The 27,940-nt window shown below is 42.7% G+C and overlaps 1 protein-coding gene and 1 long non-coding RNA gene across 3 annotated transcripts; one reads left to right on the forward strand and one right to left on the reverse strand.

Annotated features, from left to right (window-relative positions):
* The first annotated feature begins 10,315 nt into the window (after positions 1-10,315).
* On the forward strand, positions 10,316-22,408 carry LOC123638017. Of its 2 annotated transcripts, none has more exons than XR_006735144.1 (4): positions 10,316-10,600; positions 12,946-13,125; positions 13,502-13,571; positions 22,389-22,408. It is a non-coding gene; the product is annotated as an uncharacterized LOC123638017 (long non-coding RNA). The 2 variants fall into 2 exon arrangements; XR_006735143.1 differs by lacking the exon at positions 22,389-22,408 and adding an exon at positions 14,290-14,350.
* Positions 17,998-26,701, reverse strand: LSM11 (LSM11, U7 small nuclear RNA associated). Its single transcript, XM_045551273.1, has 4 exons — positions 26,207-26,701; positions 21,276-21,415; positions 19,229-19,312; positions 17,998-18,465 (listed from the first exon to the last, which is right to left on the reverse strand). The coding sequence occupies exons 1-4, from the start codon at positions 26,649-26,651 to the stop codon at positions 18,055-18,057; spliced, it is 1,080 nt and encodes a 359-aa protein (XP_045407229.1). The 5' UTR covers positions 26,652-26,701; the 3' UTR covers positions 17,998-18,054.
* Positions 26,702-27,940: the final 1,239 nt, after the last annotated feature.

Raw genomic sequence — 27,940 nt, forward strand, 5'->3', positions numbered from 1 at the left:
GTGCCTGATGTGAGGCTTACAATGTCTGCGTTTCAAAAATGTCTTCCTTTCTGTTTTACTAAACTTCATGTTCACCAAAACTCCTTAAAACAAAGGAGTCATCTCCAGATGGGAAAGGCAGGAAATGTCAGGATCAAGATGGATGACCAAAGAATTAGAGAATGAAACTTCTCAGAAGGAAACTTCTGTGTTTCCAGGTAATTTGGGAACATTATTTGTTGGGTCTTTCTGAGGAAACCTCTCACTTCCCATGCGGACAGCCATGCTGGTGTTGATAACCGTCCTAAATTGGACCCCAGAGTAACAATGCATCCATCTAACTGTGGCGTGCTTACGACCAGTTTCTTGGCTGAGCTGTCTTGAGGGACATGTTCATAGGAGCCTTGTTGGAGACTATATCCTACGTGGGAGGAGGTTAGACCTGGAAGAGCCCACACTTTCACAGCCAGGCACGTACCCGTCACTGTTCTCATCAAAGTGCTCACAGATATGCTTTGGGAGAATATTAAAGGTAAGAAGCCAGACTGGAAATTGAAACCTGAGGGAGTTCTTTCAACTACCTTCTGTATGTTACCTGGCTTATCCTTTGAAATTGTGATAAAATACACATACTGTATTTTAAGCATCTAATGTGGTAAATGCATATGTGTAAATGTGGTAAGATAACATAAAATTTACCATTTTAACCATTTCTAAGCACACACTTCAGTGGCATTAATACATTCATATTGTTGAGCAGTCACCACTGCCATCCATCGCCAGAACTTTTCTTAAAAAACGTATTTTTTGCTATCTTACTTGTATTGAAAATGATACAAGTTCTATTGTCTGCCTGAGAATGGCCTTGGAATTCCTTCAAATAAATGTCTCTTCAACTGCTCAGGATTAAAGAATATTATTGCACATCCAAATATATGATTTCCTACTGGATTGTTGTGCAGAATATTATCATATTTACATGAATGATACGATCCGTTCGTCCCTACAAAACCACTTCTGTCTGTCATCAGCCAATCCATCACTTTAAGTTTTTAGTGTTTGGCCCTCCATCTGTAATATGAGCATATTAGAAAAGGTGAGAGTTGTGTTGGTAATTTTTTATATAGTTTTGGGGGTAAATGGATCATACATATCTACAAATGTGTTAACGATCTCTGCACAGGACAAGGTGATGTTTTATTTAACAAAGGAGTCACTCACAACTGAGGTTCATGTGCTTTCACAAATGTATTTGATGCCATGGGTTCTTCCAGAGATAACCGGAATTCTCAGCTTGTGATAGAGCATCATATTTGTTATAAACTGCTTTCCTTTTGTGGGGAGTAGGTAGGCTTTAATTCTCATTTTTTAAACTTATTCCCATAATGTGCATTTTTGTTTATTTTCCAGCCATGAAATAAGAAAACAAATTAAAAAGAATGAAGTCCAAGGTCTTCCTGGACTTTGCTCTTGAGAAGGCCAAGAGGAAATAATGGAATCTGATTAAAGGCCCAATGTCAAGGTAAGGAGACAAGGAATCAAAAATGAGCCAAATCATGATTCTTCAAAAATTAAACATAGAATTACTATATGATCCAGCAATTCCACTTCTGGGTATAGACCCAAAAGAATTGAAAGCAGGAACTTGAACAGATATTTGTACACCCTCATTCCTTAATACTAGAGAATCACTAGTACACTCGTTTCACTTAGCTTCATGGTTTGGATCCATTTTGGTTGGTTAAGAAGGAAAGAACCACCATAGTCCCTCAGTACCCATGGGGGGCTGGTTCTAGGACCCCTGCAGGTTCTAAAATCCACAGATGCTCAATTCCCTGATATAAGATGGCATAGTCTATGCACAACACCTACACACATCCTCCTGTGTACTTTAAGTCATCTCTAGATCACTTACAATACCTAATACAATGTAAATGCTATGTAAATAGTTGTTATACTGTATTTTATTTTATTTGTATTATTTTTATTATATTTTTTACTGTTTTTTTTTTCCAGAATATTTTCAGTCTGTGGTGGGTTGAATCTGTGGTTGCAGAACTCACAGATACAGAGGGCCAATTGTATTCATTTGAATTTAATGGGACATCATTCACCAAAGTAGTTATTCATTAATATAAGGGTCTGCTTATATTTATTTAACCTTTTCTTGTCTCATTTGAAAAGAATGTTCTTTACACACCTCTGAGACATTATTCAGCTCGTGCTGGGAATTGGGTATATGTTGGTCCCCGCAAGTATAAAAAAAAGTCCCAATAGCCTGCCAGACAAGGGGTCTAGGAAGGGAAGGGGCACACTTTGCCGGAACACTGTTTAGTTCACAATTAACAGATGATAGGGGCTCTTTCTGATGTTTTCCCTTAGCAACCCAGGCAGAGCGATACTTTTCTACATCCTTGAGCAGCACACATATCGGATTTATTGTTTGGGCTAGGTTGCTTTTCCAAAGAACTTCGCATCCCTGGGACAATGAAGCAATTTATGAATATTTTAAAGTTCCATCAACACATCACAAAGGTGCTAAAACAGATTGGAAATACATAAAACATAGCTGTTACCACTTGCAGACCATGACAGTGGCAGGAAAGAAGTAAGGGATGATAAATTGCCCTCTCTGCAGTTTTTCACTTACCTGGACACACAGTAACAGCAAAAGGCACACAAGTTCACGGTGTAGTCTAATTGCAAGCAAGTGCCCACATTTGCAAAATGACGATAACGAAAATGATGGTGACATAATGATGCCATCTCCCATTTTTTTCCCTCTCTCTTACCCACCACACCCAGCTTCCCTGTCTCTCTCTTTCCCTCGGCTGCCTTCCCCATTCACTCACTTGAAAAGGACACACAGCAGAAAATAACTAGTACAACTTGGGAAAGAACAAGCTTTTCCTTGTTGGAGACCTTCCTGTCCATTTGCAAATGTCACTTTCTCAGAGGGACCTTCCCCTATGGCTTCCTCACAGACAGCTGCCCCAAACAGCCTCTATCCCAGTCTCCTCTTTCATTTTATTTTTCACGTCACTTTGCATTGTCTAAAGTTCTTATTTAAATTTTTTCCCTTGTCGACAGTCTGTCGAATACAATGTAAAGGCCATGAGAGTGGGGAACTTGGGTGTCCTGTTCATCCAGTGTCTCCGGTGCCTAGAACAGTGCCTGAAGGGGCTTAGTAAATCAGTGTTGATGCAACAAATGCCCTGAAATATATAAGATACAGGCGGGGAGGAAGTGGGGCCCAAAAAATCACAGAATTTAGAACTGGAAGGAACCCTAGAGAGAGTTATTCAGTGGATTTTGATATTTGTAAGGATATTCAAGGAGATAATACAGGTAATCAACACAGTGTCTCGTAAGCAGATAGTAAGCCTTCAATAAATGGTGGCTATTATGTTTTTTAAATTTTAGTATTGTTAGCCAGAAAAAGTGACCTGGCCTCTAGCATTTGACAGTGTTCTTTTCCAGACCAACAAAAGGATTGGGTTCTTCTTACTTCACCCCAATCCCAGGAATAAAATTCTACTCTCAGGCTGAAAACTGCCCCCCTCACCACCCGCCACAATAGTCCCAGCATCTCTGTGCATTAGCAATGCAGGGTTAGAACTACAGGTTAGAACTCTACAGGCTCTTTTGAGAATATTGGGTGGAAAATCCTTGCAGAATTGGCCTCAGCTTTCTTTGTTCACATTGTTTGCTTTGAAGACCTTAACACAGCGCTGAGAAATCAATAAGCAGGGATGCTGCTGACCCAGTAGGGGTCTCCTTCCAGTTCTCCCTCGGGAGGCTCGCCTCACTCCAACGCACTGATAAGTAGTGAAGCACCCACCTCTGTCTGCAAATTAAGGCCCTTGGAAGTAATCAAGGAATACCAAGTTGAGCTTGCCGTGGATTTTCCATCCAGACTGTCATTAGATGAAACGAAAGTACACATTACAGGTTTGTGTAACGAGCAAGCCTCAAGTTAGGTTTGCTGTGATAGGGTTATCAGTCATTGCACAAATTAATTATTTAGGAAAGCACTTTTTGCAGTGGGTTTTCATTTAAGTTTTGCCCCTTGATGTATGTATATAAAAATGACTAATCCATTGGACACTGCTATTGTGCCTGTGCATCTATCACTATCGGGCCTTTTTTCGTAATTGGTTTATTAATTATAGCATCTTAATGATCTGTTTAAAATAAATAAACCATTTGCACCATTTCAAAGGTATTTTGTGAGGCTCAGCTGATATTAAAATAGCACCAGCTTTATGTGCTTTTTCAGCAAGTGACCTAATTAGTTAATAAAGTAATTGAATATTAAAAAGGATGTTGCAAGTGATTAAAATTTAAGAGCCTTCAGAATGTTATTAAAGCTATAAATCATACATCACTGTTTTAATTTGCATAGCTACAGAATTACTAATGGTCCCACATGCACAGGGGGCTTGGCAATTAGTCCTTTAACAAAATGTTGGTGATGTTGAGGTACCAAATTCTTTCAACCTCTTTTGATAGCTACATAGAAACCTGCTTTTGCCAAATTAACTATCTAACTGTTGAAATTGCTGCTCACTCCCTGTGACAGGTATATATATTGCTCCATCCAACAAATATTTATGAAAACCTGCTGCGTCCAAATACTGTGCTGGGTGTTGGGTCTAACGTTGAGCAAAACAGACACAGTCCTAATGGAACTTACATCCTGGAGTTGGACAGAGACGCTTATCATGTAGTTTCCCAATTCATGGAGAACTACAAACGGTGATAAGGGGCTACGAAGGAAAAGTATGAGATCCTCTAAGAGGATTCTGCTGGCAAGATCTGACCTAGCTGGCTAGGTTAGCAACTGAACACTTAATTCCAGGTGAAGGAACTAGGACTTTACCCAGTGGGCTATGGAGGGCTCTTGTTCAAGTAGGACATGTTGGATGAATCTGCCAGTGCTGTGTAGGAAGAACTGGCCAAAGTGGTTGGTTGTTTACCCAGCAGCCATCATGCCTTCTGGGTATGAGATTCCCAATTCTCTTTGGCTATAGGGCTAGTGCTGTAGCCAAACAGGCATGAATGATGAAGAGTCTAAACCAGTTGTTGTAATCCCGTTCCCCTTTGCCTATGATTGGTTTAAGGTGGATGTGTTCTAAGGAACTCTAAGAGGCTTTCTGGAAGAATTTTTCTTCCTGGCAAAAAAAGATACACAAGGAGAACACTCCTTTCCTTCGTGCCTTTGGATGTCATCAAGAGTGGAGGTGATGCTTGGAGCTATAGCAGCTATATTGAGATCATGAAGAAGGAAGGCAAAACAAACAAAACACCCCCCACCCCCCCCCCACACACGTCCCTAAACCTGAGCCCTGATATTGTTTGGTTGCTGAACCAACTATGAAAACTTTGGATGTCTTAATGCATGAAATAGTAAGTTTTAGTTGGGTACTTGTTACTTGAAACATAAAACTGAACCATAAAATTGAACCAGATGTGTCCAAAAATGAAGACACTAGAAGCAAAAAGATAAATTAAGAAGATAATATAATTCCAAGTGAACAGTTATAAAATGTTCAGTTATGGTGGGGCAGAACAGGAAGAATGGAAAATAAAGTCACGAGCAGAGCTGAGGCATTGTGGACATAGAATCAACAGAATTGTCAACATTTTAGCTATCCAAGGTGCCAGGTAATAGTAACTATCATTCATTGAACATTTCCTACGTGCTAGGCAATGTTCTAGTGCTTTTCATGCAGTATCTCGTATAATCATTTCAACAGCTCTACGAAGTACTATTAATTGTTACCACGATTGGACTCTGTTTCAGTTCTGGCTTCATATCCCAAGTCAAACCCCAACAGCCTCTCCCACCACCAGGGGAAAAAAAGCAGATGAGTTTCTTCATAGTCCTCAGATTCCCTGAGACAGTTGCTATCAAGAGTACTGTTGCCAATATTTTTGCTTCACAGCACATGTGGAAAATGATAATATTTTAAGTTATACACTGGGATAAATTGGAAGGAATTTGAGGTATCTATATGGGACTTCGTACAGATGAACATCTATGCATAAAAAAAAGGAAAGAGGAAAAAAGAAAAACTGAAAAATAAAAATAAAAAATAACAGAAAAGAAATAAAAAAATATAAAAAAATATATGGGACTTGGCAAAGCCCTCATTATTCTTCATATTATATAAGAAAATAAAGTTCAAAATTTCAGGAAGACATTAAATACTAAATTTTTACAAAATTCCCAAAAAATAACCTCTTCAATTTTTAATGAGAAATTTGCATTTATGAACAGCTTTTTAATGTCAGGTTTTATGCTTAAAATAGTAATTCCTGATCAGACTTTTAAAAATCCCATCAAGATTTTTTAACAGTGGTCTCTTCAAGTTCTTGATAGCCATCACTAATGGTAAACTTTGTTCACACAAGTGATATGAAAAAAGTAAAAGATTCTTTGAAAGCATTCCAAATTTTACAACATGGGAGTCGCATTTAAAGAACCTGATAGTTCTTCCTTTGCTTTCATTGACAATTACAATGTTGTAATTCCTTGCAAATGCGTGAATGACTTTCAAGTCTTACGGAACTTTCTCAGAGTTTTTCAAAATAATGACAGTGTTTTAATTCGTGGACTGCGACACCATAGAAAGGGCATGTCAGTCACAACCAGCTGCAAGACTCCAATATATGTGAAGGCAGATTCAGTGCTGTGCCTACCAGGAACCCACCCCCTCCCTGGCGCTGCTGAACTTCCAACTGGCTCCACTTTGGCCTGGTGCTGTGCTTCTCACAGGGCTGGCTTCATGGACATGCAACCTGTACAATTGCACAGGGCCACACGCTTAGAAGGACCCCATGCTCAGTTTAATATTCTGATGCTTCCATCTTGAAATCCTTAATAATTTTTGAACAGGGGGCCTTGCATTTTCCTTTTTTTCTGGGTCCTGAAATTTGTGTAGCTGATTCTGGCATCTTGGACAACTGGAACACGAACTCCTCCGGTAGGTACCCTGTACCTTTGCTCATGGTGGACAGTGGCACATGCTACCCCTGGCATCTGCGATGGGAACTTCTTAGTGGCTGCACTCAACTCATTGACATGGAACATAACAATGTGGGAGTCATCGGGCCCATCAGTTTCGATGTTCACAGGACTGTGGGCCACACCTTTGTACCTTGCTCCATTTGGTCACTCTTGATGGACCCTGATGAAGCTGTTAATGCTTGTGGCTGGAAGTGACTGACGCAGAGGTTCCAGTTGCCCCAAGAGCTGAGGCATCAATAACATAACTGAGGGTGCCATGGCTTACCATTTGGGCAGTCCTATGTAGGATGTATCCCCAAGTGTCTCCCTTTCTGGTAAGATCTCTGGGACTACGGGGTCCTGGCTAAAATGTGTTTCAAAATGAAGAGTAACTATTGGATTTTGAATGTCTACTCCATGCAAGAGAGGGGTGATCACTGAGTGTTATATTTGAGGATTGAAGCGGAAGGTAGAGCTAGAAGGAAACATTCACAATCCTTCTGGGCTCCTTAACTGGCACGTGAGGGTTTAAAAGTTTCTCCCAACCATTTTTTAAGTTGTGTGCTTTTTGTATCATTCTTGGTTTGATATCATAACTTCACTCTGGTCTCTATTAAAATGGCATATATGTGTATGTATAGATATGCTTGTACCTATTTTATTTAAATATAAGTAAAAACAGTGCTAAGCCAGTAAGGAGAAATAACTCCCAGCACAGGGGAGGGCAGCTCCTGCCAAAATACTTTTCATGGTGCAACAGATGTGCTCAGATTGGCTCTGGGGTCAGAGGAGGCGGCGGGAGCAAGGAGACTGGGCTGGGGCATAACTGGACCCGGCAACAGTAGAGAAGAGGCCGCAGCACCGGGCCTCAGATTCCTCACGCAGAACACTACATTAACTCTCCACTTTCCGCACTCACAGGCAAAGATCCCAAGTACGCGACAGTCTTAGATCAAAGCCATGCCGACAGAACCCTGATGGGTTCTTTTTCAGTAAACACTGTTTTTATACCATTTTACATAAATACATACACAACTCTCCTAATTACACAATCTTACTGTTCCAGCAAGTATCATGCAGTAAGAACTTTGTAGATGTTAACGTCGTGGAGGGCTTTACGCACTCGTCACCGTGTGTGCGCATGTGCAGTCATTCGCGGTGGTTCTTGTGGTTCAAGTAGTCATCAAGTTCGCGAGCAATGGAAGAAAAGCTGTAACTACTTTCCCACCACTTAACATTTTGATTTTACAGTTTAAGAAATTCTTCTGGCACTTATAAAATAGCCTAGTCGCCTTGCTACCAATTAGTGGCTTTCCCAAGATGATGAGAAAGCTAGAAAAGTGGGATAACCCAAGCGGCAACGAAATGACAGGAGTGGCTGCTGCGAGGATCCATAAGGTAAGAAGGGAAGTGTGGCTATTCACCTCCTGGCCCTTCTACACCCCAGACGACTTTGTGTCTGCACATTGCCAAAATGTTCTGTTCCGCTTTGTGGAATATTTGAGCCCAGATCCGTGTAAAAGGCAAAGCTCCTGGCGGGGGCTCATGTCTGGGCCTGGGGGAGGGGAGGGAGGACCCTTTGGAGTTCACGTTCACAAAGATCTCACGTGCACGCTGTGGCTCACACTCAAATGAGGCTGCACACCCAGGCACAGACACACACAGAGAATTAGAAGTTGTCCATTGTTCAACTTGGGTTTTAAAAATATACCAGCACTTTTACAACTCTGCTTTGGCATTGCATTTTTTAATGTATTGGAGACCTGAAGTAATGGAAGTGGCTAGGCTTTCTGTCCATCTTGAGGAGGCCCGAGTGTGTGTGTGTGTTTTCATGTGTATTTGTCCTCCAGTGCACATTTTCATAACTGGCGGATGTAACAAGTTCAGTTAATTAGGGAATACGTTCTTATTCCCAACACCGATATTGGTTATATCTTGATCTCTGTAAGGAACTGGCCAACCAGGCAGATGAGCGTGCACTGGCTCATGACTGGAGGGGGACGAAGGTATGGTGCAGCGAACACAGCTGCTTTACATGTTTGTGCTTTGTTTATCATAAAACGGGTGATAATGATAAGGATGTGTAAGAAGCACCTTGTTAATGATGGTGCCAGTGGAGAGTGCGAACAAAAGCCATAGTTGTTGAGCAAAAGCTAGATGTAAATTAAACCCTAGATTTGCTCGGAGTTTAGGTTTTATTGCCACATATTTAAGGCTATTAGAATTCCTGCAAAAATAATTTCATCACTTTAAGTGTGAAACTCCCCAGTCACTGATCCCAACTCTTCCCACTAAAGCAGGTGTTTTATGAACACCGCCAGTTATGAAAATGTGCACTGGAGGACAAATACACATGAAAACACACACACACACTCGGGCCTCCTCAAGATGGACAGAAAGCCTAGCCACTTCCATTACTTCAGGTCTCCAATACATTAAAAAATGCAATGCCAAAGCAGGGTTGTAAAAGTGCTGGTATATTTTTAAAACCCAAGTTGAACAATGGACAACTTCTAATTCTCTGTGTCTGTGCCTGGGTGTGCAGCCTCATTTGAGTGTGAGCCACAGCGTGCACGTGAGATCTCTGTGAACGTGAACTCCAAAGGGTCCTCCCTCCCCTCCCCCAGGCCCGGACATGAGCCCCCGCCAGGAGCTTTGCCTTTTACACGGATCTGGGCTCAAATATTCCACAAAGCGGAACAGAACAAAGCGGAACTGTTTTTGCCGATGGTACCATTTTATTACCAAACAGTATGTATGTTACAGAACACATGTAGATTCTATACGTGCAACGTTTATTAACAGTACATTGATCACTGTGGCATAGAATCTGTTTGCAGATGGCATGAAGACACTTTAATTTCAATTGCCATATATTCATGTTAATGTGGAGTTTCGATTTAGGGCAAATTTCCCAATTTTCCATTGATGGTAGTGATACACAGCTTCCTTTTAAGTGTAAGTTTAAAAGTGAGTCAATTTATAGAATGATATTGAATACATAAAAAATGCACTGGTCTGCTTGGGCAAAAATCGTGAAGGTCCTCTGTAAATGACCCAAGTTTTGGAAGCAGTAACCTATGGGATAATAGGAAGGAAGATGTAGGGTTGGGTTTCTGATGGTGATGATAGCTACACAGCCACCCTGGTGACCAGTGCCACACACGTGTACGCTGCTGCCTGATGCCCCAGGAGCGCGTCTTCCACGTGACACTAATTGGCCCACACAGGAGAGAAACCGTGACCCTTCCCTCATTAGCCACATGCTCAGACCAGCTGAGCTAGCTCGCGCTGGGTCACTGGGGTCCCATGTAGGAAATTACCATTCCAGTGCCCCGTGGCCCCCTCATAACCCCAACTAATGAATGTCCCGTGGAGCCTAATGTTGCTCCTGGGGGAGCACACAGCTCTCCCAGCAGTGGAGGAGTTGATGACATTCTGAAGTTTTAACCCATGGAGAGCCACCTGAGGACGCTTGGAGAACTCAGGAAGCCTAGAAACAATCTTTCAAACACCTGTGTGCTGGAAAAAAGGAGGAAAACAACATTCCGCTCTATCCATTTGTTTGCCAGGTCTGGTCTCAGGACACAGAATGGAAGCACAGGGAAGGTAAGAAAGCCGCTGGCAATTCACCAAGTATAAATGATATTGACAACACTTGCTGTATGGGCCAAGCACTTTACATCAACAAAGCTAGGAGGCAGGTGGTATTATCCCTATTTTAGAGATCAGAAAACCAAGGCTCAGATGTAATTAGTAAAAAGAACCAAGGATCCTCCCAGGATTACCATAGTCTGGAAATTAACACATCCAGTTAAAGGGCAATTTTGTAAGATGGACAGCTTGCCTAACCTTTTGGCATGTGCCCCTTTTTAGATCTCAGGAGAGAGACTACAGGCCTTTAAGTGATCTTTGTATTCTGTAGCTTTGGCACCTCCATGGTTTAGCCTTGAGAGGAGTTTCTTTAATTAGTTGAATTTGTAGATAAGGCTAAGAGAAAGCATCTTTCCCAGGTAGTGGGCAATATTGGAAAGAAAGGGATGGTGGCCTTTCTCAATGCATACTGAAGAACTGGAATGACCACTAGTTACCCCACCTTCCTTCGGATGAGACTAGTGGATCAATATCCCCTTCCAGGGCTAAACTAACTAGTGGGCAAAATACCTCCTGGCATTCACTTGGCAGCTACTTTCCCCAGAGCCACAGCTGGCCTGCTGCCCCTGGGGGTCCCCACCTCCCTGGTTCTCTCTACAAGCCACAAAGCCCTGCGTGCATGTGTCTACTCCCACCCAGCCAAAGAACAGTGTGAATCGGAAGAGATTAGACACTTGAAGCAAACCACCAAGCCACATTTTACTTCAGCCCTCTGATTTCTGATGAGTTTAAAGGGACAGCTCAGCTTACTCTCAAGATTTCCTGGTTAATGCCTGAGAAATTTAATATTTTTAAGGTGCAGTCAGCTAACAATAAATGTAAGAGTCAAGGGAGATCTAGATAGAATCCTGAATTCACCCTGGATTAGAAGAGAGACATTGGCAAGTTATTTAACCTCTTTGAGCTTTCGTTCTCCCTTACATATATAACAGTGATAAAATCTCATGGTGGTATCTGAACAAAGTAATACATGTAATATGCTTAGCATAGGGCTGAAATGTTCAAAATGACAGTATTTCTTATTGCATGATCTGTCCTCTGCCCCTTCACATAGTGTGATTGAGTGAAATGTGGTATAAGTTGCCAAGAACCACACAGACGTGAGATAAAGCTTTTTATTATAACTTTATTTTTAGTTATTCATTTGAAGACTAGTATCTCATTATTATTTCACATACGGTATTCCTCCTCACCATAGACTGCCGGAGAACTATGCCTGCGATAGGGAGGGCATGTCTTCGGGAGGCCTTGGCACGGTGTGCAGGGAGACTGGCTAGTGCTGCCCACCCCACTCTGCCCTCGGCATCCCAGCCTAAGACAACAGGCTTGTCTGTTTGTTATAAACTTTCCTCTCACTGGAGAGCTTATTTGCGTACAGTCTTGGAGTAGAGGCTCAACTGTGGTCACAGAATCGTAAGAGAGCTGCAGCCTTTCTCACAAACGGGCTTTGGGGCATCCACGCTGGGGGGAACTAAACTGTTTCAAAGTTGCTGAGAAACAAGGGCTTCCTGACAGTTTTCTTGGGGCAGCCCCTTGCCAGCAGGTGGGAAGAGGCTGGACGGCGTTAACAGTATCCTGAGAAGAAATGAGGAGCCCCGTGATGTGAGAATGGTGACAGCCTCCCTGCAACAGCAGACGCGGGGAACTCTCTCTTCACCACCCTCCCCAGCACATTCCCTACCTGAATGCCATCGGTCAGGCTTCCTAGGCTTCAAATTAGGCAAATTCAATATTGAAAAAGAAACGTGTATATTGCCATTTAGGCTGATTACAGCTTGTTTTTACTTGATTAACTCAGTCCAGACTGGTGAGCATTTAAGGATAAATTGTAGCAGTAACTGGAGACCTGGAGCCTCGGGTCCTTCTGGGACCGCTCATTAAGCAGTTTTCTTTAACCCACTGCCACCTAGTGGCGACTGAGCAGACTGAAGGAGAGAATTCCTTGCCTCTCCTATCCAGGAAGCACAGGAAAAGTGGGATAGACATGTCTCATTCCACTCCCCTGCCAATATTTAACTGTCACTGTACATTTAAAATGTCACGCTAGCTGACTCTTCAGCCTTTATTTTGATTAATGAGGGCATTCTCATTTAATCAGAAGTCTCTGAGATAGAAAACAAACAAGCAAGGACCAGACCTAGAGCTTGTGGGTCCCTCCTCCTCCTCCACTGTGATAATTAGAAATTTCACATGTGTCAGGTGAGCTCAAGTTAATGTATCCTTTAAAGTGGGGGAACTGGGTTAACTTGAGGTCTCTGCCTCTAAGAATCAGTGTGATTTTTATTTGTCTACCTTACCAGGTGATTCAGTTCTGGAAGCGTACAGAAGAGATCAAATCATCCATGTGGCAAATCCTTGGGCAACTCAGCTGCTTGTGCACGCCCAGAGGAAGGCTGGTGGCAGATTCACGTATTTGCGGAAGCATGGGAGGATCACTTCGCCAAATGTAGTAAAACACTCAGAAGGGAGCAGAATCAAAGGTGATTTCAACAGATTGTGAAGAGAGTGGATTAATGCCAACAAGCTATGAGGTAGAATAAACATACAGGGCAACAGGAGTTCGAGATTACAGTGATCTATGATCCGGCCTGGGTGACAGAGCGAGACTCTATCTCTAAAAAAATAAAAAATAAATAAAAATTCAAAGGGCAATTACAATTGCTTGTGGCTTAGAAGAGAATAATTTATAATATGGGCTAAGTTCCTTTTCTAAAGCAAGAACTTCAAATAAACTTGGAAGAAAAAATCTACCTCAGGGATGGTGATCTATCTAGATGTGTGCACTCTGGTAAAGAAAAAAAGCCCAAGGTGACAATAATGAGACTGCAGAAGGCTTGAAATGTTGTAATTTTGTAGGTCGGTGTCTTCACTTGGAAATGGTGCCTCCTTCCTGCCCCCTCCAAAATCAGCAGAGACAAAGCAGCCAGTAAGTACATGAATACAATCGTATTTATTACAGTTTTCAGACTCCCATATGACACATACCTACAGCAGAACACTGCTGACGTTACTAGCAGCAATCTTCCATAAACAGGAAGGGTTTCAGTTAACAATTAGGAGTAGTTTAGAGACGAGATTACAAGTCATGGTTTTTCTTTTAGCAGCTGGTATGTGAGTAGTGAAACTATAGATACACAGAGTCATCCAGGCTTAGCCTTGTCTCGAAATACATTAGTAAGTTACGGTGCAGAGGAGTTTATCCCCAGGGTTGCCAAACAGAAGGCTGACGTCTTTAGATGTCAGTATGAAACAGGCAAATCACTTTTCAAGACATGGCTTCCTATCAGCTTTACTGTCAGGACAGTAGGAAAAAAGTGGACAGCTGCCCTAGAACCTAGCTCACACATAATTCAGCCACATAATCATCATTTAAATAATACCCCTCAAAATTTTTCAGACATTTTTTTTTATCACAGCTCTAAAAACATAACAACATCAGACATTTGCTCCAAAGGACTACAAATCAAAAGCAATTGCAACGTATTGGGAATAGCTTTTATAGCTTTCCTAAGGGATAGTTCCCATCTTTTCAGAGAGTGTTTTTAAAGAAGCACTGACTCTGGTAGCTTATCAAACTACTTTTTATTCTAAATAAATAAAAGACCAACTGAAGGTCTCAGGTGTACTTGTTTTTCTTCCCCTAGATCTTCAAACCATCCAAAGCCATTTCTTGACAGAGAGCTTTCATTTTTATTAGAGTGCAAGAGAACTTACAAACATTTGAAAAATACTCAAAACACTGAGAGTAAAGGAGGCCCAACCCTTCCTCAGAGCCCAGAAAACTGAAAGGAACCCCAAAGACTTATCTTAAATCCATCTGCTCCATTTGCCAGAAAGTAATGAGGCTGCCCACCTTTGCAACACAAACCCAGGTAAGACTTTCTTGCTTTACAACCACGAAGAAAAGCCTTCTGGGAGAAGAAAAACAGACTGGTAAACATAAATTACTGAAAAGGGGTTGACTGCATTCTATATCTGGCACAGGAAAAGAAAAATTAAAACAACTGTGAAACCATTATATTGATACCATGATACTCTTCTCTTACATGATGACCTTCCTACCGCAACCACTTCATTCCTAAAAAATACATTAAAGATTGGAAAGCTGTGGGGCAGCACCAGTGACAGCTAGCTGTCGTTGAATAATTTTAATTTTTTCCTAAAGGCAAAATTTGGAGAAAATTTAAAGGAGCCATTTATAGAACTGACTTTTTTCATGATTTTGCCCGTGTCAGCTGCTATGAAAAGAGTGCAAACAGAAATACAAATATCCATTCTGCATCAAGTTAGGTTTCCATTTCTTTTTTGTCAAGGGGTAGAAGGTGGTATACCTAGATTTCTGTAAGGCTTCTGAAATTAAGGACAGCTCATAGCTCATGACCTGGCAATCTCTAAAGGTGCTCCTGGACTTGTTCGCTACAAGGAGAGATGGAGCTGTGCTTGATCCACTAACAGCTCATAACAAGGATTTCTATGCACCTAGATTTTAATGCTACGGTTTCTAGGCTTTCTGACTTGACATGCACCATGCACAAAGAGCAAGGTACTGATTGGTCTGAAGCCAGCCTGTCTCAGACACTAACTCTGGCTAACCATCTCACAGACAGCCTGCCTCTGGTCATCAGATGGTCCCTGAAAGGAAGCATAAATACTTCCCAAATATCAGAACAAACTACCTAAAGTGCAAGTTCTACTAATGGTACAGAAAAGAATCACCTCTATGTACAAAGAATAGCAGGTGAAATTGTTCTGGATGTAAAACCATTTCTTCCGTTTCTTAATCACTTGTTGTCTAACAAAGGTGGATATTTCTGAGAAGACTTCAAGTGCACAGGTATGTTCTGTGAATTGTCATGAAAACATATTCCCCTGCCTAGAGATTTCTTTGAAGAAAAGTTGGATGTTCAAAAATAAGTACTATTCTTGTAAGTTTCCCCAAGCCCAAATCCCTGGAGAATACTAGAAACCAGTTTTGTTGCGTAGGGCCCCTTTTAGATGAACTGGTGGGGGCTTCTGGGATTCTACCAATACTTCCCACTTTTCCTTCCTTCTCCCAAGGAAGACTTCAGTGATTTCCATAGCAACTTACGATAATGTCCTAAATAATCACATTTTTTTGAATAGCACATACATTATTGGAACTATTTTTTTTCTTCCTTTTAAAAATTTTCTCCAACAGTAAAGAAAAGGCAGTAATAATGATCATGCTTTGTACACTAGAGCACATTTACTAAATAGTATTCATTCCAGAATCACTGTCCAAACCAAACAAATAAATGGGGGCAGATAGCACATAAAATAGATCATACACAGTTTAGAAATAATTTTCATAGCCAGAGTTGTCATGTTGGGCAGAAAATAGTAAATCAATCCTTATATGGCAATATGAAAATTATACATAAACATAAAAACAGGCATGTTTAAAATAAATCAGGTTAGACTTTAATCAAGCACTGGAATGATTGGAAACTGTTTATATTCCTTTTGATTTCTACATTGTTGGGAAAATACAGTGTCCATTACAGCTTTTAGCTGGGATACAAGAGGACAGACAGAGGAGGACAGCCCCCCAGGGAGACGGAAGACATACAGGCAACACTGCCTGACGATTAAACACAGGACACTATTAATTTGAGAACTGACATTTCCAACACGCTATTTAGAAAAGAATTTAGACTGGCAGATGCCAAAGATAATTGTTCATTTGAGTTTGTAACCTGGAACCGCTATAAACTTTAGTGCATCTGATCTGGCTCTAGAGTATGCTTTAAAATGCATTTAAAAATAAAAACAAGCAAACAAAAAAAAAATTTCCACAATTTCTCCTTTGGGGATGGTCATTTTTAGATGCTCACTCTATTCGTACTATCATAGAAACCCCTTGAAAAGTTTAGGGGATGCTTCCTGATAATGATCAGAAAAGGGTGGGGGCTGGGATGTGGAGGGAGGAGCAAAAACTGGTAACTCTCCTTTTACTGAAGACACTCTGCTGACAACTTCCATTGTCCCTTAGGAGGAAGGAATGGAATACAGAAAACGGTTCCTGAAGAGATTACTGCCTTCTGATGATAGTTACAAGATCATAATTATGACACCTATGAAGATTACTTTCTGATGTAGCACCTGCCTTGCTCATAGGACACAGAATTCTTACAAAGCTACGAAAGAGTTAGTGAAAATTACTCATGGCACTTAAACATGCTTAGAGACTGTAAAATGCCTTCCTAAAATTCTTTGACTCAATGCCCCTGTGAGGTAGGTGTCTGATGGGGAAAAGCTGAGGCACAGAGGGGTGGATGGAGTCTGCTCACTTGCCATGGTAGCACGAGCCAGCGGGCAAGCCAGCAGCAGGGAGGGCCAGGCGGCCGGGCTCCCTAAACTTTATTCGCTTGGCTTCACAGAAGGCTTAATTAAGTTAAACAAATACAGCAGGGGAAAATTTTCTTTTCATACATTTTAACTAGTTACCTATTTCTTATTCTCATGTTGCACATAAGTTATCTTAGATAAAACCAAATAAAAACAAAACAAAAAATCAATATTGCCTAACAGTCTGTGTCAAGACTATTCTGCACTGGTGATTAGAAAAAGCACAGAATATGATTCAAGTAGAAGCATTTGTGGGAACTACGGTGTTCCTGTTACTCAAGCCAGGCTGTGAGTAGTGTCCCTTTAGACACTTCCCACTGTACTTTGTGAGGACTTCTTTGGCCTGACAAAAGGGAATAAAATTACCACCCGTGTTTCATGGTAAAACCATTCTGAAAGATATGCCACACAAGGCCGGCCCCGCCTAGGAAGGGACCTCTCAGCCACGTGGTGTGTGTATTACTGAGTTCATGCAGAACTCTTTGAAGCCGGACACGAAGGTCAAAGTCTCTTGCCATAATGCTCACAGGACAGTTCACACTACGGACAGAGGGGCAATACCACAGGCTACATGCGCTAGCACCATGCCACAGAAGTTAGAGAGAAGGACAAGAAGCCACCGTACAAGCATCTTATAATCCCATCTGGTACGCCATTTGCAGAGGGTACCTCTGGTAAGGGGAAACTGGTGAAGTCCTGAATTCCCTTCCATATTAAGGAGAGGGATCGAAACAGAGCATTCATTGCTGGCTGCTTTGAGGATACCACCTATCCAAATTTCACCGCGGCATAAGTTGGCACCTTTCCTGGACCAGGTAGATACACATAGATAATAAATATTAATACAGACACTCACCCTCCCAGCACCTGTCCTCCCCTTGAGTTCATCCTGCAGAGGGCTGAGCCTGCTCTGTCCTCTGCACACGCAGGACCAGAGGGAATCGTTCCAAATCAGAGTTTCACTGGGATACTAGGATACAGCATAGCAGCGATTCATGCACTTTATTCTAAAACCCAAAGCTCAAGTGAGGCTGAGCTGGTCACTGTGCAAGATGAACCAGCAGGACATTCTCACCTCGAATGAAAATCTGATTTATGTGTCGAGTGAATACCTGCTGGTAATCCACTTTGGGCTTTCGCTTTTTCTTACGGGTCTGGCCCCTGGAGAGAGTGGTAGCCCTGGATATGGTACCTCCCACACTGGACCCTTCTGTCCGTGTAGTCCTCCCTGACAGCTCTGACCTGGATTCCTCCCGCGCAGAGGCCTGCAGGGAAGAAGGGACAGAGCGGGAACGCTTGTGTGAGCCCCGGTCAGTGTCTCCTCTTCCCCACACTGAAGCCACCTTCCAAGTGGATGTCTGGGAGTATCTGGACAGAGTGGAGTCTTCCACTGCAGACTTAGAATCTGCTTCCTTCTTGGAGGAATCCTGAAGTTTCAGCCGATCAAATAGCTATAAGGAAAGCAATGACAAATATTAGTCTTCTCTTTAGCCTTCAACATCCCTCTTTCAAAATACAGAAAAAGACCAGATTCCTCCATTATGCTTTGGGGACTCCTTGCTTTGCCATTTTTTAAAAGTTAGTAATGAATTTTATATTTCTAGCCATAATGCAGATAAATCAAAAAATATGTCAAGGGAAAAGGTATCTAGCTTATTTCTGTGGTATAAAGCAGAAAGACTTAAGTCTTGTAAGAGATGGCCGGGCGCGGTGGCTCATGCCTATAACCCTAGCACTCTGGGAGGCTGAGGCAGGAAGACTGCTTGAGCACAGGAGTTTGAGACCAGCCTGAGCAAGAACAAGATCCCATCTCTACTAAAAATAGAAAAATTAGCCAGGCATCATAGTGTGTAGTAGTCCCAGCTACTCGGGAGCCTGAGGCATGAGGATCACTCGAGCCCAGGCATTTGAGGTTGCAGTGAGCTACGATGACACCACTGCATTCTACCCAGGATGACAGAGTGAGACCCTGTCTCAAGAAAAAAAAAAGAGGTAACTTGCTACTCAGGTTAGAAGCAGGTTAAAATGCAGGTTAGAAGCAGACTCATTTGAGATTGGCTGGAAGCATAAGAGAGATTAATTGAAGACCTTGGTCGGGCATACCTGATTACAGCAATAGGGATTTCCCTTCAGGAAATCCTGGTCAATGGGCTCACGCCTCTTAATCCTAAGCTGGAAAACATGATGGGTACTCAGGTCAGGGGAAACTCCTACCCTAGTGAGAGTCAATGAAGAATCCCGTTCATATGCTTTGCCTAGAACAGGTTTCCGGTAGGTCTCGTCCACATCAGTAAGTGCCTACAAGAATAGCCCAAAGGGGGAAAAGAAAAGATGAAAAATATTATTTTTATAGCTTTTTCGGGGGGAAAAAAAAGGCAGACTAACATTTAATCAAAACATAACTAAACTTGGGTGACTCAGCTATTGGGCAGAAGAAAATGGTAATACCTTCTATGTAGGATTTTCAAGCTGTTAGTACCATATAAGATGGGTTTCTTTTATGGATGGTAAGGGCTTTTATGAGTGCATGGTACAAGTCCTTAAACTTCAGTGTGCATAAATATCTAGGAAGTTTATTAAAATATAAATCCAAGGCTATTCTCCTAGAGATTCTGGTATAGTAGATCTGGGATGAAGCCCAGGACCTCTTGTTTTAACTAGAAGCCCCGAGTGATTGTGACGCAGGATGGCGTCAGACTACACTTTGAGAAACACTACTCTGCTGTTGCTTTGCCCTCCTCAGTTTCTATGTCTTATGACAGGAATTAACAGAGATTAACCAGGGCTACACACAGAATTACTGCTGAGTTCCCATCACTGACATCAACCGCACAGGATGAAATGAGACTATAGAAGAGAAATTACTTTAAAAGTGTGAATCACCCTATAAATAAAAGCCAATAGCTTATATAAAAATATAAGCTTATTATTACCACCGTCATCAAATAAATTCTCTTCAATCCTTTCCCTCAAAGGTAAAATTATAATACATATACAATAATTACACATTATATATAATACATATGATAATAAATATTTTGTAATAATAAAATATTTTTTCTCACATTTTAGCAGTGAGAAAACTGAGGCTCAGAGAAATTACCTTGCTTATGGTCACACAGCTACCAAGTGGTGAAGCTAGGATTCAAATCCAGATCTAGGATTTGAAGCTAGGATTCAAATTCCGGAATGGCTGAAAGCATGCTCTTAGGAGTCACAAACATCCAGGCTAAAGTCTATACTTCCACTTACTAACAGTGTGATCTGGGACCAGTCTTCCAATCTCTCTAGACTCAATTTCTTCATTTGTGAAATGGAACAGTAATAATCACTCATCCATTGAGATAATACACAAAGCCCCTAGTACAGTACCTGGCACATACAGGGTACTCAATAAAGTTAGCAGCTATTGTTTTTATCCAGAAGAATGCATGGATGGGGATAAAGCACATGGAAAAGGAAAGTTGGAGATGAAAGACCATACAGAAAAGCAGCACTAGAAAGCCCTGGTGGTTTTTAACTACTTAATGTTATAGTTGTATTGTAACATATCCCTTCCCCCCATGAGTGTCTAGAAAAGAGACAGTAAGCCTCTAGAGGGCTGAGGGGGTGTGGGACACTCCTTATAAGGAAACACCATGCAAAGTGCTTTGCTTAGTAATGTCTACTTCACCTCTATCCTTATCTATCTTCCCAAATACTGCAGAGTGAAAGTTTCTTTCTGAAACCTCTGTACCTAGCACTGAATTTGGCCAAAGTGGGAAGTCAATAAATAAATGAATGAAAGAATGGATGGTAGAAAATCAATTTAAAATTATGAAATAGATTAAATACTTATTCCTTAAGGCTGGGTTTGTCACCCTTGACACTAATGACATTTTGGGCTGGATAATTCTTTGTTGTTGGGGGATTATCTTGTATATTATAGGATGTTTAGCAGCGTCCCTGGCCTCTGCTCACTAAATGCCAATAGCATCCCCTCCCACAGTGGTGATAATCATCAAAATGTCCCCGGACATTGCCAAATGTCCCTGGAAGGGAAGAAAGAGCAAAATGGCCCCCGTTGAGGGCTGCTGCCTTAAGGAAAAGAAAGCAATAAAAAGATCTTTTTTTGTTGCCCAAGACAAGAGTATACAAAGATTCTATTCTTCTGAGAGGTTACTCTGTAGGTTTTGCTTAATAAGGTTACTCAGATCCTTTAGATATACAGAAGAGTTAATCTCTAGGAGGTTTTCCAGCCCCTGGAGAAAGGCTTAATTACCATATTCCAGAACTTGTCAAATGCAACGAGGAAGCCTGTACAGACGCCCCGAAGTCCCTTGAAAGTGCGGATGTGAACATTCACCTTCACCCCCTCCCGGATACAGCGATGGAGTTCACCCAGGGGGCTGCCTTCGTGCACTGAAACAAGAGAACAATCAGTACTGCATGGACATCTGCCCCCACTGCCAGAATTGACAGCCAAGACCACCCAATCACATCCAGCAATACAAGGCAACATGCTGCGGTGACAACCTCACTGTCAAAACAGGAAGGCTCGATGGACAACATGGCAAATACAGTCAACACACACTGCAATGAGACTAGATTTCAACAGAACGTGGATACACCATATGTATGGATATCACCCAAATGTTTTACTACCTATATATCTTTTATTCTATGATGTCACTGATTCTAAGATGCCCCATGATTTTAAAAGTTTTGGGGGCAAAAAAATACCACATTAAATGTACACATCAGCAGCCAGATTCTTCTCAATTCTGTTCCTTAAGGCAACTCATGAATCACATGTCCAGTCTGAGCCTTCCAAAGAACCAAAAACTTTGTTCATGGTTGAAGGAAACTAACTGTGTAACACATTTCCCCTTAACATTGCCATCCTCTCTGAGAGGATGTCCTCGGGCCCCACAAATCTGAGTACTCCATGCACAGGCTCTCTGGAGTCACTAGTGCCAACGTACATCGTCTTGACACCAGCAGGGAAAGTGCTGGTTGTTCTCCAGGCCTTGGTGTGAACGGCACCACTGAGCATCTGACTCCTAGGAGATTGCTCATAAGCATCATGTGAAAAGAGCAGTATTAATGATTCACAGGAACAATATTGGGACTATGAGCTTTTATTACAAGGGATCCTCTCAGTGGAGCTTGGGAGCAGAGGTGAATTTTATTTTTCTTACTCCATGTTAACTTACCTCTCATAATATGCTAGCTATAGAATAGAAAACCTCCCAAAAGAAAACTACACATACATACAAACTCATGCATACACAATCTCAGTCTTTCCCGCGATTGCAAGGCAAAATTAATTCTATAGACAGCATTTGCCAATAATAGTAAACTAATAAAAAATCTTTCTCTGCTCTGTTTCTAGTGGCATAAGAGAGAACAGTCCTGCACGTCAGTTTGGATAACTAAGTTGGTTCCTCTTGGCCACCTTATCCGTCATTCACGGGCTGGCTTATAAGTGATGGCTGTGATAAATTAATAAAGGAAAATACTCTTGGAAGAAAACGATTTAGCACATGAGAAGTAGTTCATGTCAGATTGAAGATTCAGCAATAAGGCACAGTTGGAGGTGAAGTGGCAGAAACAACGGCCCTGGAAAGGAACATGAGAACCTTGGTCTGACCTTCATTATTTACCTCTTCTAGCAATATTTTAAAGTCCTTTGAATCTTTGGTATGTAAGGGTGTGTGTATATATGCAGACATATATCTGTAAATGTGTTGTGTTTATAGGCTGTATTAAGTCAAGCATTGTAAACAACTTTCAGGTCATTATAACTAGTTGTGTGACCTTGGTGAGTAACTTGTTCTTACAAGTCCAAGTTTCCTCATTCATAAATGAGGTTAGATTAGTTAATTTGTAGATTAATTTCAGGAATAAGGCTGGGCATGGTGGCTCACACCTGTAATCCTAGCACTTTGGGAGGCCAAGGTGGGAGGATTGCTTGAGGTCAGGAGTTCTAGACTAGCCTGAGCAAAAGCAAGACCCCATTGCTACAAAAAATAGAAAAATTAGCCGGGTGTGGTGGTACAGGTCTGTAGTCCCAGCTACTCGGGAGGCTTTGGCAGGAGGATCGCTTGAACCCAGGAGTTTGAGGTTGCTGTGAGCTATGGTGACTCCACTGCACTCTAGCCTGGGAGAGAGCGAGACCTCATATGTAACAAAAATAAATAGAATAAAAAAATAAACAATAATTCAGGAATAAGTCTCTATAATTCATTTTCTTAGAAACTGATCACAATGCCTGGATTATTCCCTTTGCCTACACATATACACTGCCTCCTGCCCCCCAAACATATGTGTTCACACAAAGAATGGAAAGACCATTCTAATTTGGAAAAACAGGGGCATTACTTCTTCCTCTGCACCCCCAAATCGGAGAGAAAGGGCAAGCATGCATCTTAACAATCCCTTCTTCTAATTCAGTAATTGGCAAACTTGGGTCTTTCAACTCTCACATCTGTACCTTTCTCTTGATTTGTTTCTTCCAAAGATTTACTAAGGTATAATTCCAGGCAGCATTTTTCTCCTGTGTAATCAAAAATACAACACTAGCACCACCTATCAGGGCAAACTGCCAAGGCAAAAATGAGCTCCCCATTCGGAATCAGAATGCACGTTTGCTTTCCAGCCATCTCTGTGACAAACTCTAAACAGATATGAGTAGGGCTTCTAAAACTTAGTATAAAAAGAATAGCATATGCTTTCTCTTTGAAGAAAGTTATTCTTCCAAATCCCCTTCTCTGCTGCCATTATTCTTGGGGCCACACCCTTCCAAAGACAGCTCCACTCTCCCTTCTCCCTGCTGTGGCCATCACTAAGTTTAGACAATAGATTCTCAATTACTAAAACCTGCCCTTTCCTTTTTCTCTCCACAACACATTCTAGCGCAGAGCCTTATCAGATGACTGGTTTACTACAGTTTCCTAGCTCCCCTCACTCATATCCACATCATCATCATTAGGACCCTGTAGTAATTTTAACTTTACATATTTTATTTTATTTAATTCTCCTAACAAATAGGTACTATTCTTTTACCTCTGAGAAAACTGAGGCTCAGAAAGATATAAGTAATTTGCTCAAAGTCATTTATCTAGTAAACATTCAATATAGGCTGGTCATACGTATTCTGACCTGGGGATTTTAATTATGACAGTCTATAAATAATAATAACCACAACAGTGACATTTACCAATCATGGAAAACTTTCCTATGTGCTAGGGAATACTATTATAAATGCTTTAAATATGTTAACCAATTTAATCCTCGCAATGACAGGTAGATACTATTATTAACCTCATTCTATAGATGAAGAAATGGAGGCCCAAAAGAGTTTAAGTAACTTGCCTAAAGCAAAACAATTAGAAGATGGAGGAGCCAGTGTTCAAACCTAGGCAGACTCTATACATTTGTCAAAACTCACTTAAAAAGGGTGAATTTTGCTATATGTAAATTACATCTTAATAGCCTGATTTTGTTATCTTCAACCATGCCCTTCCTTAACTTCAAAACCTAAAACTTACCTCTCACAGGAACTCTTTCTTGAATAAATCTAATCCTCACCATGTTTCTGTTGTTTTCTTGCTTTCTAAAGGTCAACTCTGTGATGTCAACCCATCTCTATCAGGTACACCCAACTGTTCCCAGCGCCATGATTAAAATTTTCAGTGCACATCCTCTACGATCTTGGTTCCAGGTGAGTATTTAATCACAAGCCGTCGACAAAGCTGGTCTCCACGCACTCTGTCATACTAATACAGTAAAGTGCTCCATAGTAAAGCTAAAACCACCCACCACATAGGAATATTTCTTTCCCTTGACAATCTCGGTAGCAAAGTAGTAACTGGTAAAATAGAAATAAATGTTATAATCTGAGACTTGGGGTGCGTTTCAAAGACCTAACAGTGGCCAAATGTACAAACAAAATAAGGTCCCCCAAACTGCTCTCATTTTAGGAACATGCATCCCGGCCTTTGTGTTACTGCTGGGCAAGCAAGCTGGGGTAAATCCTAGTTTGGGCAGGGATGCCAGGGCACGGTAAGTCATCCAACAAAGGCACCCATAACAGCACACAGCTTTTTAGGATGTTTCTCTCTTAATAAACAAATTTCTAGGAATACAGCAAAATAGGCCCTTGCTTATTAGCACACCCCTCCATCCAAAGCAGTGATTTTTTAAAATGTAACAATTTAATTATCAGGATACAGATGCTCTGAATGGCTAAGTAGGTCATTGTGTTCACAGGGCAGATGTCAGACCTGCTTGCCAGATGACAAAAGATATAACTCTGGGCTGTTTTTATTCCAGTTATACAAGACCTAACTCACACATTAGAACCTCTGCTGTTTACAGCTTTACTCTAAGGATCTATTAGGAGGCTCCAAGAAATTCCCTTGTGCCATTTACACCTCCAGAACTTAAAATAACCTGTGCATATGGTAATATGAGCCTGACAGACACAGTCCTGCACCCAGCCAGGCAGAGCGGCTGTAAAACAGCGTCTGCGTTTTAGTGGCATTTTGTGCCTGCTACATTCCAGCACTTATGATTTAGTAATGTGAACATATGTGTATAAAGACTTTGCAGCCCTTCTCCTGCTTACTGCACGCGAGAAGGAGCTGTCAATGTGCAGGGGTTATGGCATTATGTCTCTTTGCTATGTGAGCAAATCCCCCTAGCTCCATCAGATCATGCTCAAATCCCATTGCCCACTCTCCTTTCCCTAACATTGGCTGTGCTCTCCCCGACGACTCCTCTATGCCCTCACCCCCCTTCACCTCCATCTGTGGTCTCCAAGACCTCTCATCACCTCTGCAGAACTCCCTGTGTCCCCCAAACTCTATAACCGTTTCCGGGCCCCGCCACTTCTCCAGATCGCCATCACTTCTGCAGACCCTCTCTGCAGGTCCATCACCTCCGCAGACAGACACTTCCGTGGGCCTCATTACCTTTGCAGACCTATCCCACGGCACCTATTGCCGACACAGCCTCACCACTCTCCCCTATTGCTGCTGCAGACCCCCCCTTACTCACTGCGACCCTCCCCAGACCCTCATCAGTCACATTCCTCAAGCAGGTCCATCCCCCACGGTCGCTGATCATTTCTGCAAATCTTCACCAAGACCCACGCGCGCCAAGCCGCCACCGCCGGCCCACGCCCCCCCGGCCGCCCGCCGGACTCACGGGGCATTCGCGTGAGCACGTTGCGCGGCGCCTTCCTGCTCCGACCCGGACCCCGCCGGCGCGCGCCGGCCGCCCCGTCCTCTTCCTCCTTGGCCACCATGAGGCGGCGGAGGCGCTGGATGCGCTCGGGGTCTGGGGCGGGGGCGCCCGCGCGCCGGCGGGTCCGGCCCGAAGGCCCCGGGGCGGCCGCGGGGCCCCCGGAACCTGCGGCCGCGCCTCGAGCCCGCCCGCGCCCGCCGCCCCGGACGCCGGTGCGGAGGAAGCTCTCGTACTCCGCCAGGTTGTTGAAGCAGGGCGCGTTGGGGTAGGGGATGGGGGGCAGTCGGGGCGCGTACAGCGCCAGCAGCGGGTCGAAGCGGTCGGAGCTGACATCCAGCCGCGGGCTGGGCGGGCGCGCGGGGCTCCCGGCGCGGGCCGACCTCGCCCCCCGCTCCCGCTCCTCCATGTTTGAAAGGCCCGCAAGCCGAGGCCGATGGGAAGAGGGAGCGGGGCCGCCAGAGGGCGGCACTGCGCAGCCGCGCGGGGCCCGCACTGCGCCGGCGCGGCCGCCGGGGGGCAGCATCCGCCCGCGCTCGGCCCCGGCCCGGGGGGCGTGGCGCGTCTCGGCCCCGCCGGGCCTCGCCCCGCCTTCGTGCGCAGGTGACAGGTTAACACTGTAGCTGATGCTTAATCGGCTGTAATTCAGCCGTTTCTCTGTATTATTATCACTTAAGAGTGTTTGCTAACACTCCGGATTCCCCAGGTGTGCAGCCCAGGATCAGCGCTTTAACAGCCCCAGGTGTTTCCCTGCTCTGACACAGCAGGCCACCTATTCCTAGCTGGAGCTGGCAGGAAGGAGCGGGGAGGGGGCAAAGAATGTCTCAATTTGCTTTCACGTTGAATAGTACTGGGGCGGAGGTAATAGAGGGGTTAGCCTACTTGGCTCAAATTATTTAGCTTCTCTGGGCCTTTATTGTCTCATCTGAAATACAGTAAAAAAATGGTACCTACTTCATAGAATTGTCCTAAGGATTAAGAGATGTTGCACATAGAGCACATGATAAATGCATGTTAGCCAATAATGGTTAAGTATACAATAGAACTATGAAGGATGGGTGGATCCCAATTCTCCATTTCCTACACCCTTTGCATAATTTCCATTGAGACTGGAGAGACCTTAGTGTCAAAGAAAATTCATTACATCACTGATTTTCTAAGCATTGCTAAATAGGAGGAAACAAGGAGCCAGTTCTTGGAGGACAGGATGGAAAATTCACAAGACTGGATCATATCACTTGTTACTTCATAGCTGAATTCAGTTCAGCAAAATACTATTTGGTTTTGATGTTAACATGAGAGTCTACTCTAGACTGAAAGCCCAGCTATTACGTCCTTGTCCAGCATAGCCATTCACCTACAGACTGCACATTATCACCTTCCTAATTGCCACCTCTCCCCAACAGCCATCGGCTAGTATTAACTCTACACTAGTTGCTTTTGCGTAAATCTTAGTTCCCTTAAGATTTGGAAAGGAAGCCCAAGGGAATACTATAGAGTACCTTAGAGAGCAAGATGAAAATTAATATACAACTGTGATATATACATTGGAATGAATACATACTATAGTAACAAGCAATGGCTTCTAAGTAATAGCATTACAGGTTTAATTATGGCACAGTATTAAACCCAGTTTATCACTTTGTTCAAAACCCCTCGCCTTAATAAAAAACTCAAAGCTGAACTACCAGCAAGTCA

This window comes from Lemur catta, chromosome 5, assembly GCF_020740605.2.
Source record: "Lemur catta isolate mLemCat1 chromosome 5, mLemCat1.pri, whole genome shotgun sequence".
NCBI lineage: Eukaryota > Metazoa > Chordata > Mammalia > Primates > Lemuridae > Lemur > Lemur catta.

Excerpts from the sequence above, each read along its gene's own strand:
- LSM11 (XM_045551273.1), bottom strand. The coding sequence starts at position 26,651 with ATGGAGGAGCGGGAGCGGGGGGCGAGGTCGGCCCGCGCCGGGAGCCCC. Across the intron at positions 19,313-21,275 it reads TTGACAAGTTCTGGAATATG|GCACTTACTGATGTGGACGA; the intron begins GTAATTAAGCCT and ends CTATTCTTGTAG. Across the intron at positions 18,466-19,228 it reads CTTCATTGACTCTCACTAGG|CTATTTGATCGGCTGAAACT; the intron begins GTAGGAGTTTCC and ends CTTTCCTTATAG.